This window comes from Engraulis encrasicolus, chromosome 2, assembly GCF_034702125.1.
Source record: "Engraulis encrasicolus isolate BLACKSEA-1 chromosome 2, IST_EnEncr_1.0, whole genome shotgun sequence".
NCBI lineage: Eukaryota > Metazoa > Chordata > Actinopteri > Clupeiformes > Engraulidae > Engraulis > Engraulis encrasicolus.
The window spans coordinates 56,829,979-56,841,608 of record NC_085858.1 but is presented as its reverse complement, the minus strand read 5'-3'; the positions used below and the strand labels follow the sequence as shown (position 1 = coordinate 56,841,608).

Genomic DNA, 11,630 nt, shown 5'->3' with positions numbered 1-11,630 from the left:
GCCTACTGGAGGATGATGCCACCAGGCAGGGTAGCCTACTAGAGGGAGTTGCCACCGGGCAGGGTAGCCTACTGTAGGGTGTTGCCACCGGGCAGGATAGCCTACTGTAGGGTGTTGCCACCGGGCAGGGTAGCCTACTGGAGTTGCCACCGGGCAGGGTAGCCTACTGGAGGGGGGCAGGGTAGCCTACTGGAGGGTGTTGCCACCGGGCAGGGTAGCCTACTGGAGGGTGATGCCACCAGGCAGGGTAGCCTACTAGAGGGAGTTGCCACCGGGCAGGGTAGCCTACTGGAGGGTGTTGCCACCGGGCAAGGTAGCCTACTGGAGTTGCCACCGGGCAGGGTAGCCTACTGGAGGGTGTTGCCACCGGGCAGGGTAGCCTACTGGAGTTGCCACCGGGCAGGGTAGCCTACTGTGTGGTGATGCCACCTGGCAGGGTAGTCTACTGGAGGGTGTTGCCACCGGGCAGGGTAGCCTACTGGAGGGTGTTGCCACCGGGCAGGGTAGCCTACTGGAGGGTGTTGCCACCGGGCAGGGTAGCCTACTGTAGGGTGTTGCCACCGGGCAGGATAGCCTACTGTAGGGTGTTGCCACCGGGCAGGGTAGCCTACTGGAGTTGCCACCGGGCAGGGTAGCCTACAGGAGGGTGTTGCCACCGGGCAGAATAGCCTACTGGAGGATGTTGCCACCGGGCAGGGTAGCCTATATACTGGAGGATGTTGCCACCGGGCAGGGTAGCCTACTGGAGGGTGTTGCCACCGGGCAGGATAGCCTACTGGAGGGTGTTGCCACCGGGCAGGGTAGCCTACTGGAGGGTGTTGCCACCGGGCAGGGTAGCCTACTGGAGGATGTTGCCACCGGGCAGGGTAGCCTACTGGAGGGTGTTGCCACCGGGCAGGGTAGCCTACTGGAGGGTGTTGCCACCGGGCAGGGTAGCCTACTGGAGTTGCCACCGGGCAGGGTAGCCTACTGGAGTTGCCACCGGGCAGGGTAGCCTACTGGAGGGGGGCAGGGTAGCCTACTGTGGGGTGTTGCCACCGGGCAGGGTAGCCTACTGGAGTTGCCACTGCCAGATATGCCACTGGGCAGGATAGGCCACAGCCACGACAGTTCACACAGCTGCTCTATTCATACCATTCAGGCCCAGCGTGTGTGTGCGTGTGTACTCCACTGTTATTGGGCCGTTATCGAGACCTTTCTCCTGGGACTCCACTATGTTGTTGTCCTCTTATCTATCTTATCTCGGCCTTTAAACAAGGTCTCTCTGCCTGGCCGTATGCTCTCACTGTCTGTTGAGCATATATATCAGCCAGGGCTTATGGTCTTTGGAGCAGTATGAGAGTATCAGAGTAAAATATTTGAGTACAGTCAAAGTGACAGATCAAAGTGCGGCTAAGAAACTTGTTGTGCTACTCCAGGAATGCTGGCATGCTCTACTGAGAAAGATTTTTAAGACGATTACTCCTCAAGCTACCTAACCAACAGGCAACAACAGGAAGCTGTGAGATAATCATCCATTATATTGTATTTATGTATGTTCAGAGCCGTGGCACGCACGGCACCACAAAGTTTATTCACACCCAACTGAAATCTTAAAAGCATGTTAGGTCACATGTTGCTTGTCACTTTAATGAGCATGTCATTGTGAATTAGCACATCATTACATGGTGAGTTTGGTATGCCTCAGGGCCTTTACAACAGAAGAACAAATGAGAGAGAGAGAGAGTGAGAGAGAGAGAGAGAGAGAGAGAGAGAGAGAGTGAGAGAGAGAGAGAGAGAGAGAGAGAGAGCTTTGCGGGGAAGAGTGTATGACATAAACAAAGGCAAAGAGATAGAGAGAAAGTGAAAGGGAGAGATATAGAGAAAGGGAGGGTGTGACAGAGAGGGAAGGTGTGACAGAGAGAGGGGGGGTTGACAGAGGAGGGGATGATGTGACAGAGAAAGAGATATATAGAGAGATGGAGGATGCATGAGACTGGGCCTGGCAGGGCTGGGTAGTGTGGGGGTCGACCGGCAGCGTCTGTCTGTGATGGTCCTGTGTCTTAAACCAGCGTCTGTGTGTCTGTGGTGGTCCTGTGTGTCTTAAACCAGCGTCTGTCTGTCTTCCAGGGAGACGGTGAGAGAGGTGGATAGCTCCCATCACCAGATGTCTTGGTTTTTGTTTGTTTGTTTGTGTTTTTTGCACATTTGACATGCTTATTATAAGCAGGTGAAACTACAGAGGGCCCAAGTACATAATGTGTTGTGATATTGCCTGATGGTGTGAAACTGTATTTGAAATGAATCATGACACAGTAGAATACAATATATACAGTAAAAGCAACGCTGCAGTTGCGATATCTAAACAGTTTGTTTTCTTCATATCAACCCACACAGATTAGAGTCCATCCTCCTCTCCATCCTGCACCATAAATGCCTTTGGGCAGTGGCCTTCTCCTTTCAAATTGGGTTCATCTGTTCTCGTATTTCCATTTCCATCTCCAGTACTCCTCTGTTGTTGTCCTCTTATCTCAGCCTTTCAACAAGCTCTTTCTCTGCCAGCTCTTTATCTCTCACTGTACTGAGCAACTATCAGCCAGGGCTTGTGGCCTATTGAGGTCTATCAGCCAGGGCTTGTGTCCTATCAGTCAGGGCTTGTGGTCTTTGGAGCAGTATGAGTGAATCTGAGTGAATCAGAGTGAATGCTGCGGGAAGGGGTCCTGTGCAGAGGCTATTCTAGGGTCAGATGGGGCCCCAAGCAAAAATGCAAAAGAATGAACATTTGAACCAAAATCACCACTACTGTAGTATAGCACATGTTGTTATTCACTATCTAGGGGCCTGGGGGCCCCAAGCAGCTGCCTGCCTTGCCTGGTGGCAAGATGCACCTCTGACTACTGTAGTATAGTATGGGCTGTTATTCACTATCTAGGGGCCTGGGGGCCCCAAGCAGCTGCCTGCCTTGCCTGGTGGCAAGATGTGCCTCCGGTCCTGGGGAGGCCCAGTGTAAATGCACTGGTGATGAGTGCAGAGGAGGTGAGTGCAGAGGGAGAGAGTGAGGGAGTGGAAGAGGGGTAGAGGGAGGGATGGAGAGAGGGCTAGAGGTAGAGAGGGAGGGAGAGAAGGATAGAAGGAATGATGGAGAGAAGGCTACAGGTAGTTAGGGAGAGAGGGGTGCTGAGGGGAGATAGCAGCAGAAGGGGCCGAGGGGTCGAGAGCCACCAGGAGCAGCCTGGACCATTACAGGATACACCCCCAACCCACACACACACACACACACACACCGAGATCCCATCAGCGCCCCAGGTCGAGCACACACACACACACACACACACACACACACACAGCACAGAGATAGCAGGTAGGAGAGAGACAGAGTTTGCCTGGGAGGACAGGATGGTTATCTAAAGACTAAAGGTAATGGATGTTTGGGATAAAATAAAGTGAAACCTCCAACTCCACCCACACACCCACAGGCAGAGGTATATTAATGACAACTAAGGAGCTCATATCTGCCACACATGCAGCCGGTCACACTGCCCAAGACAGACGACAGAGAGAGAGAGAGAGAGAGAGAGAGAGAGAGAGAGAGAGAGAGAGAGAGAGACGTACAGAGAGAGTGAGAGTGTGTGTAAAAGGCAGGAGGTATGCCAGGGGAGCGCGAGGGCCAGGAGGGAGCGGAGCAGCTGAGTGAGAAACCAAAGAGAGAGGAGGAAGAGGAGGAGAATGATGAAGATGAAGATGTAGTGGAGGCTATGCGCGCGTGTTACCAGGGCTTCGACCCGGCCGCCTACCTCCAGTTCAACTACACGCCACCGCGAGCAGACTTCCAACGCGCCGACAGCATCGTGCCCTGGAAACTGGCCTGTCTGCACAGGGCCTTTACAGAGGGTAGGTGGCCATCACACACAACACCAGTCCTCTTGTTATTTATCACTCTCAGAAATAACTACTACTACTACTAATAATAATGATAGTAATTATGGTACATACACTCTCAGAAATAAAGGTACAGAAACCGTCGCTGTGGCAGTACCTTCAAGGGGAGTACCATTGCGTCGCTTGATTGGTACCCCAAAAAAGAGGTGCGTCCAGGTTCTTGCAATGTCGACCAATGTGCATCTGTCACCTCTTTTTTGAGGCACCATCCAAGCGACGCCATGGTACTCCCCTTGAGGGTGCTGCCACAGCGACGAGTTCTGTACCTTTATTTCTGAGACTGTATGTACCATAATTATTATCGTTATCATTATTAGTAGTAGTAGTACTGGTGGACGTGGTTTGGGGCCGATGTCCTCTTATTATTCATAGCTATTTACAGTATTTATTACCAGATAGGTTATGTTTTCGGTCGTGTTCGTCTGTCTTTTGGTCCGTCAGCCTGTTTGTCTGTCTGTCACCAAGATAACTCAAAAAGTTATGAAAGGATTTTGATGATAGTTTGTGGAGTTGTTGGAAATGACAAAAGAAACAAGTGGTTAAAATTTATTTTAAAATTTAAATTGTATTAAATTATATTCCTGCTCTTCTTCTTTTATATCTTCTTATTAGGAGATGTGTGTGTGGGGAGGTACTGGTGGACATGGTTTGGGGCTGCTGTCCTCACTATAGGAGACATCTTGTTATTTATCACTATTTATGTATTTGTCATTGTTTTTATTTCTATTACTCTGACTATAGGAGACGTCTTGTTATTTATCACTATTTATGTATTTATTTATTTGTCATTGTTTTTATTTCTATTACTCTGACTATAGGAGACGTCTTGTTATTTATCACTATTTATGTATTTATTTATTTGTCATTATTGTTATTTCTATTATCCTCACTATAGGAGACGTGCGTGGGGAGGTGCTGGTGGACGTGGGTTCCGGTCCCACCCTGTACCAGGTAATAAGCGGTTGTGAGGTGTTATGATAATTATTATTGTTATTATTACTACTATTATTATTATTGTTGTTGTTATTACTATTATAACTATTATTGTTATTGTTATTATCATTATTATTATTATATTCTCTTTTTATGTATATTATAGAGGATATTCTATATCCTCTTGTTCTCCTTCTTGACCTGTCACCTGTGCCAGGTGATGAGCGGTTGTGAGGTGTTATGATTATTATTATTGTTGTTGTTGTTATTATTATTATTGTTGTTGTCACTATTATTATTATTGTTATTATTATATTATTATTATTGTTTTCCTTGTTCTCCTCCCTGTGCCAGGTGATGAGCGGTTGTGAGGTGTTTGGCCGCGTGGTGCTGACTGACTACCTGGAGGCCAACAGGAGAGAGCTGCAGCGCTGGCTGAGGGACGGCAGCAGCAGCCTGGACTGGAGCCCCTACCTGGAGCACGTCTGCAGACTAGAGGGCCGCAGGTAAGACTGGAGCCCCTACCTGGAGCACGTCTGCAGTCTAGAGGGCCGCAGGTAAGACTGGACTGGAGCACGTCTGCAGTCTGGAGGGCCGCAGGTAAGACTGGACCTGGAGCACGTCTGCAGTCTAGAGGGCCGCAGGTAAGACTGGAGCCCCTACCTGGAGCACGTCTGCAGTCTAGAGGGCCGCAGGTAAGACTGGACTGGAGCCCCTACCTGGAGCACGTCTGCAGTCTAGAGGGCCGCAGGTAAGACTGGACTGGAGCCCCTACCTGGAGCACGTCTAGAGGGCCGCAGGTAAGACTGGAGCCCCTACCTGGAGCACGTCTAGAGGGCCGCAGGTAAGACTGGACTGGAGCCCCTACCTGGAGCACGTCTGCAGTCTGGAGGGCCGCAGGTAAGACTGGACTGGAGCAGGTAAGGGGGCAGGGCAGGTGGAGGTGAGGGGGCAGGGCAGCAGGTGAGGGGGCTGGAGGGCAGGTGGGCAGGTGGTCAGGGAGGAGAGCAGATGGACGGAGAGGAGGAGATGGAGAGGCTCTAGTGATCTTATCACTTCATCTGGGCTATTGGTTTTAACCATTCACTTGAACAAACCTCTCTAGCAAGCCAGGGAAAAAAACATGATTATCACAATTCACAATTTCCTTCAGGCTCTGATTAGTGTACATTTGTGCGGCGTTAAAAACATCACTTTAGGTCCCACAAATCGTGCTGCAAAGTCCTTCAGTGTTTTCCCTCCTCTTAGCCCTCTGGAAGTCTTGAAAGAGTTTTCCTCCTCTCTCCTCCTCAGTGTGTTCCTCCTCTGTTGTCCGTCCCCTGTGCTGTAGGCCGTCCGCGTCCAGTGAGAAGGCGTCTCGTCTGCGTGCGGTGGTGAGCGACGTGCTTCCTATCGACGTGCACCGCGCGTGTCCCCTGGCTCCCGGCTCTCTCCCGCCGCAGGGGGCCGACTGTCTGGTGTCCTGCTTCTGCCTGGAGAGCGTGAGCCCAGACGTGGCGTCCCTGCGGCGCGCCCTGGGCCACCTGTCCTCCATGCTGCGTCCAGGGGGACACCTGCTGCTCATCGGGGCCCTGGGAGAGAGCTACTACCTGGGGGCGGCCGGCCTGCGCATCCCCGTGGTGGCCCTGGACGAGGCACAGGTTGGTTGGTTGGTTGGTTTGTTTGTTAACACTTGTTTTTTTAAGTACATACATAAAAGAAATACATAAACACCAAATAAATAACTGAATAACTAACTAAGTAAGTAAATAAATAAATAAATTACACAGATAATACATACGTTTCTCTTCAAGCATCATTAAGAAATTCTAAAATCAAAAAATAACACAAAAGACAAAACAAAGAACAGAATAAATACAAGGCATCTGTGTCTGTTGATATTCCTATAACATTTTTTACATTTGTATTTTAATTTGAATTGTATTTGTATGTGTATGTGTATGTGTATTCGTATTGTATGTGTATGTGTATTTGTATTTGTATTCGTATTGTATGTGTATTTGTACGTGTATTTGTATGTGTATGTGTGTACAGGGCAGCTGTGGCCTAGTGCAGTGTTTCCCAACCACTGTGCCGCGGCACACTAGTGTGCCGTGAGAGATCGTCAGGTGTGCCGTGGAAAATTCTTGGGGATTTTTTTTTTTAATTCATCGTTATTATCAGCAAATAATGCCTATGTCATTTTCTAGTAGCCTAGTGTCTGCTGTTGACTGGCGTCCTAAGCATGAAATAATTCCTTATCACTAGGTGGCAGCAGGTAGCGAATTGCATTGATGTATCTTCAGTAGCCCTAACAAAAAACGTCCATCAGCTGCTAGCCAAAACAATCCTCCAGACGTGACTGATAGTTAACTTTGCTAGCGCTGTTTCTTCATTAATTAGGTCAGAAAACCAAAATCCTACCCTGAAACAGATTTGTGTTTTGCTTACAACCTTACTGAAAAGTTAAACGAGTGAGGTGGTGGCATGATTGAGCACACAACGTAGTTTGTTGGTCCGCGTGCTTTAGTTAGTGCAGTGAGAAAGACACATTGTAAACAACAGCGTTATTTGCAAAGTTATTTGCAAACCCTTCACTCGGTCACTAAATCCTGTCCTCGCGCTCGCTGAGATAGCCTAATAGAGGCATGCATGTAGCCTATAGCTCTCAATGAGGAAAACTTAGCCGCAGTTACAGTTTTGTAATAAACAACAGCCAGCGAACACTGTTGTTAACATAGCGAGGCTGTCTTATGAAACTTAGTGGAGATATTACTTAGTAATGGGATCTGGACCGAAAGGAGTTGCCTTTTATTAAATAGGCAGATGGACACTTCACCATGGCATTTTCTTGTGTTGCACTCTCGGAAATCGCCTCTGACACGTTGTCCCCACATCAGCAGCCATCAGCTCCATGACAATGCATAAAAAAAATCACGACATGGAGGCTCAATCAATTAACTATCAGCGACTCAATTTATTCCGTGTGCGCGCGTCTGTATGCTTGCCAGCGACGTCGTGAAGTATAAGGTGCCACGTTTGTGCCACGACTCGGTGGACAACTTACCTCACCTTGAGGTTTGGATAATGTGAGTAAAATTAAATGGTACGAAACGTCATTTGCATCGCATCGTTGGGTAGGCCTGTTTTTGTTTATGCTTTTAGTGTCATCTGTTTCAAGAGATGAGGCAAATCATAAGAAAATGACATATGGCATTTGTAGGCCTATTCAAGGGAGTTTCCTGCAGTTAGTATAGCCTAATGTAAAATGAAATTGTAACGTCATTTGTAGGCGCTATAGGCCTACCCTAAATACTGGAGCTCATTGCATCGTTGGTTATGCCTACTTTTATTTTGTGAGGTCTAGGCTACTTAATATAGGCCTATCTGTTTCAAGAGATAGGCCTAAGCTATGCCAAACCAGGTAATGAAATAAAATGAAATGGGACACGGCATTTGTATAAGCGTAGGCCTAGCCTACTTCATCGTTTGGGTAACCTATACTTTTTTTTGTGTGTTAGCCTACTTTTAGTGTCATAGCCTATAGGCTACCTTAAACACTTAAGCTTTTCTTTTGCCTTAAGACTATAGGCTGTCTGTTTCAAGAGATGGGCCAAATTATTTGTATATGCGTGTTCTGCAAGCCTGCCTTGAGCGCGAGTTGACATTCTTGCTGTCAAATGAAAGCCATCAGAGGGGAGGCACAAGGGAGCCGCTGTGGCCAATTGGAGACGAGAAACGCGGGCGGACGCAACATCGCCCTATGTTTCGCAAACTCGCTCGCGGGGAAACTTGCACCTTTGTCACAAACAGCCCAGGCACAATTTCCAATCAGTTTTTAATAATAATATGACCGTATTATCTTGCATTTGAAAACATGAGATCCGCTTTGAGTATGGAGCATGGAGCGCTGTCAAACTGTCCGACTTCTTCGGACCGACCTCATCCTTTTGCATCGCTGTGATTGTGGTCAAACAAACAGCATTTTAGGGCCGGCCTTAGCCAAAGGTGAAAGACGCATAGGTTTCACATTAAAATTAAGTGAGTAAAATATACAGAGATTGATATTTGTACATATGCATCTTCAGTGAAATATTTCTCAAATGTTGCTATTGTCAGAATAAGCATTATTTTCTGTATTCCTGCTAATAGAATGCTTTTGGACAGAATAACAATTTGTAAATTGTAGGCCTACTTTGAAGTTTATAGCATTAAGTGCTCTTTTTATTTGAAAGAGGAAATATGAAATATGACTAAAACAATACAGTTTTGTGTTTATTTGATTGCTATTCAAGACACTTTGTAGCCGCCTATATTAACAATATAGTCATTCTTATCAGAGAATTATTTGTTTTCATTATTTCATCATTTTTGGTTGGTGGTGTGCCGCGAGATTTTTTCAAGGGAAAAAGTGTGCCTTGGCACAAAAAAGGTTGGGAAACACTGGCCTAGTGGTTAGGGAGTTGGTCTTTCAATCTAGGGGTTGCTGATTCGAGTCCCCTCTGACCTCTCCCTACACCTCCATCAATGGCTGAAGTGCCCTTGAGCAAGGCACCTAACCCCACATTGCTCCAGGGACTGTAACCAAAACCCTGAAAAATAATAGTCAGCTACACAGTAAATGTTGTGGTGTTAATTCAACACTTACAGATTTCATTTAAGTCCAAATGGACTCAAATGAACTCTCTAAGTGTTAAATGAGCACTGCAGTATTTACTGTGTAAGTGAAATGTAATGTAATATGTGTGTGTATTCATATTGTATTTGTGTGTGTATGTGTATTCGTATTGTATGTGTATGTGTATGTGTATTTATATGTGTTTTTTTTCAGGTGTGCAGTAGCCTCAGCAGTGTATGTGTATGTGTATTTGTATGTGTATTCGTATTGTATGTGTATTTGTATGTGTATTCGTATTGTATGTGTATTTGTATGTGTATTTGTATTTGTATGTGTATGTGTATGTGTATTTGTATGTGTATTTGTATTTGTATGTGTATTTGTATGTGTATGTGTATGTGTATGTGTATGTGTATTTGTATGTGTATGTGTATTTGTATTTGTATGTGTATGTGTATTTGTATGTGTATTCGTATTGTATGTGTATGTGTATGTGTATTTTTATGTGTATTTTGCAGGTGTGTAGCAGCCTCAGCAGCGCCGGCTACCGGCTGCAGCAGCTCAGCGTCTACACGCTAACGGCCGACATGAGCGTCGGCGTCGATGATGTCACCGGGGTCTTCTTCGCCAAAGCCAGGAAACCGTAGCCATGGAAGTCATAGTCATAGGCCATGGGACTGGTGCCAATAATACCATAAGCCAGGAAAGAAGGCAATATTGAAGAGCAGATCTCATCACATCACATCATGTCTTGTCATGTCATACAACACCGGAATGAATTTGTAAAGCCAGGAAACCGCAGCCATGGCAACACTAAAGAGTAGCTCACGTCATGGCACGTTACGTCACGAAACATGTAAATTAAAAAACAAAAAACAATTCATGAATGTGTAAAAGGTCATTCAGATAACATCAAAGAATCAGAGACAGAGAAAGCTGGAAATATCGTACCCATGGTAGTTAGCAGTGGCAAAGAAATAGAAGACATAGACGAAGATGATAATTAACTATGATATCTACCTTAGTATATATCCTAAATACAATGTAATGCTAGTGAAATATAGTTGCATTTCCATTTCTTGTGTATGTTATATTACACAAATATAATTAGTGTACTTACAGTAAGTGTAGCGCCTAGGCGCTAACCTAGGTTGTAGTAATTTGTACACCCAGGCGCTAACCTAGGTTGTAGTAATTTGTACGCCCAGGCGCTAACCTAGGTTGTAGTAATTTGTATGTTCTACCGTAATAAGAGCCTCTGGTGTTTATGACCTTGCATCCATTCAAACCATTTGATGATGAAATTCCACTTTTACACCACACGTCTGTGGTCAGCTTGACATGTTCACTATTCTAAATAAATCCCTCTATTTGTCTATGATTCCTGGTGCATGAAGTCTGTTTCTGTCATTACGACTACAGCATGAGGGTGTGTCTGCAGAGGTGAAAGTTATGGTTGACCCGGGAACATGCTCTTCATATCCAGCTAAAGGGCCGTACACACACGTCGCTGCAAGTTACTCGCTCAGCGAATGAACTCAATAGAATGTCAATGTGTCCCAGCGAGACTCGCAGGTGAGTAGGCGAGTACTGTACAAGCGATGCGATGTGGGCGGATCCCGAGTTGAAAATATTTTATCTCCGAGCGAGGCGAGTAAGCGAGTAACCAATTGGAGTGCAGAGTTCGGTACTTCTCGGCTGTCCATTGGCAGTTAAAGCCGCGGGAACTATCAGCGAACGTTCCATGAAAGAGTGGCGAGTAGACGAGCAAGCGAAATGCTAGCTTTGTGTGTGTACGCCGCTTAAGGCATCTGGGCCGGTGGCCAGGCTGCTTACCAAAGAATTCAGCACAATAACACTACGTAACTTTGGGCTGATCCCTGCACACCTACGCATGGCATCTCTCACCATGCCACCTGTTACCATGGCACCTGTTACCATGGCACCTGTTACCATGGTACCTGTGTTACCATGGCACCGGTCACCATGCCACCACATAAATGTCACCAAATGAGGTGGCACCACACTATGATACTGATCTGGGCGGTACCAACAGCGTTGCTTTTCTTTATCCTACATGTGTAGTAATGTTAACTGTGTCACTGTGTGGAGGTGTAAGAGTGCAGTAAATGCCATAGGACTCATGTGGGCAGCTGTGGCCTAGAGGTTAACGAGGTGGACT

The 11,630-nt window shown here is 46.6% G+C and overlaps 1 protein-coding gene across 1 annotated transcript; it reads left to right on the top strand.

Annotated features, from left to right (window-relative positions):
- Positions 1–3,554: 3,554 nt before the first annotated feature.
- LOC134442586 (phenylethanolamine N-methyltransferase-like) lies at positions 3,555–10,801 on the top strand. The gene is made up of 5 exons (XM_063192654.1): positions 3,555–3,870; positions 4,814–4,869; positions 5,206–5,357; positions 6,182–6,491; positions 9,967–10,801. Exons 1-5 carry the CDS (start codon positions 3,627–3,629, stop codon positions 10,093–10,095), a joined length of 891 nt encoding a protein of 296 aa, XP_063048724.1. The 5' UTR covers positions 3,555–3,626; the 3' UTR covers positions 10,096–10,801.
- Positions 10,802–11,630: the final 829 nt, after the last annotated feature.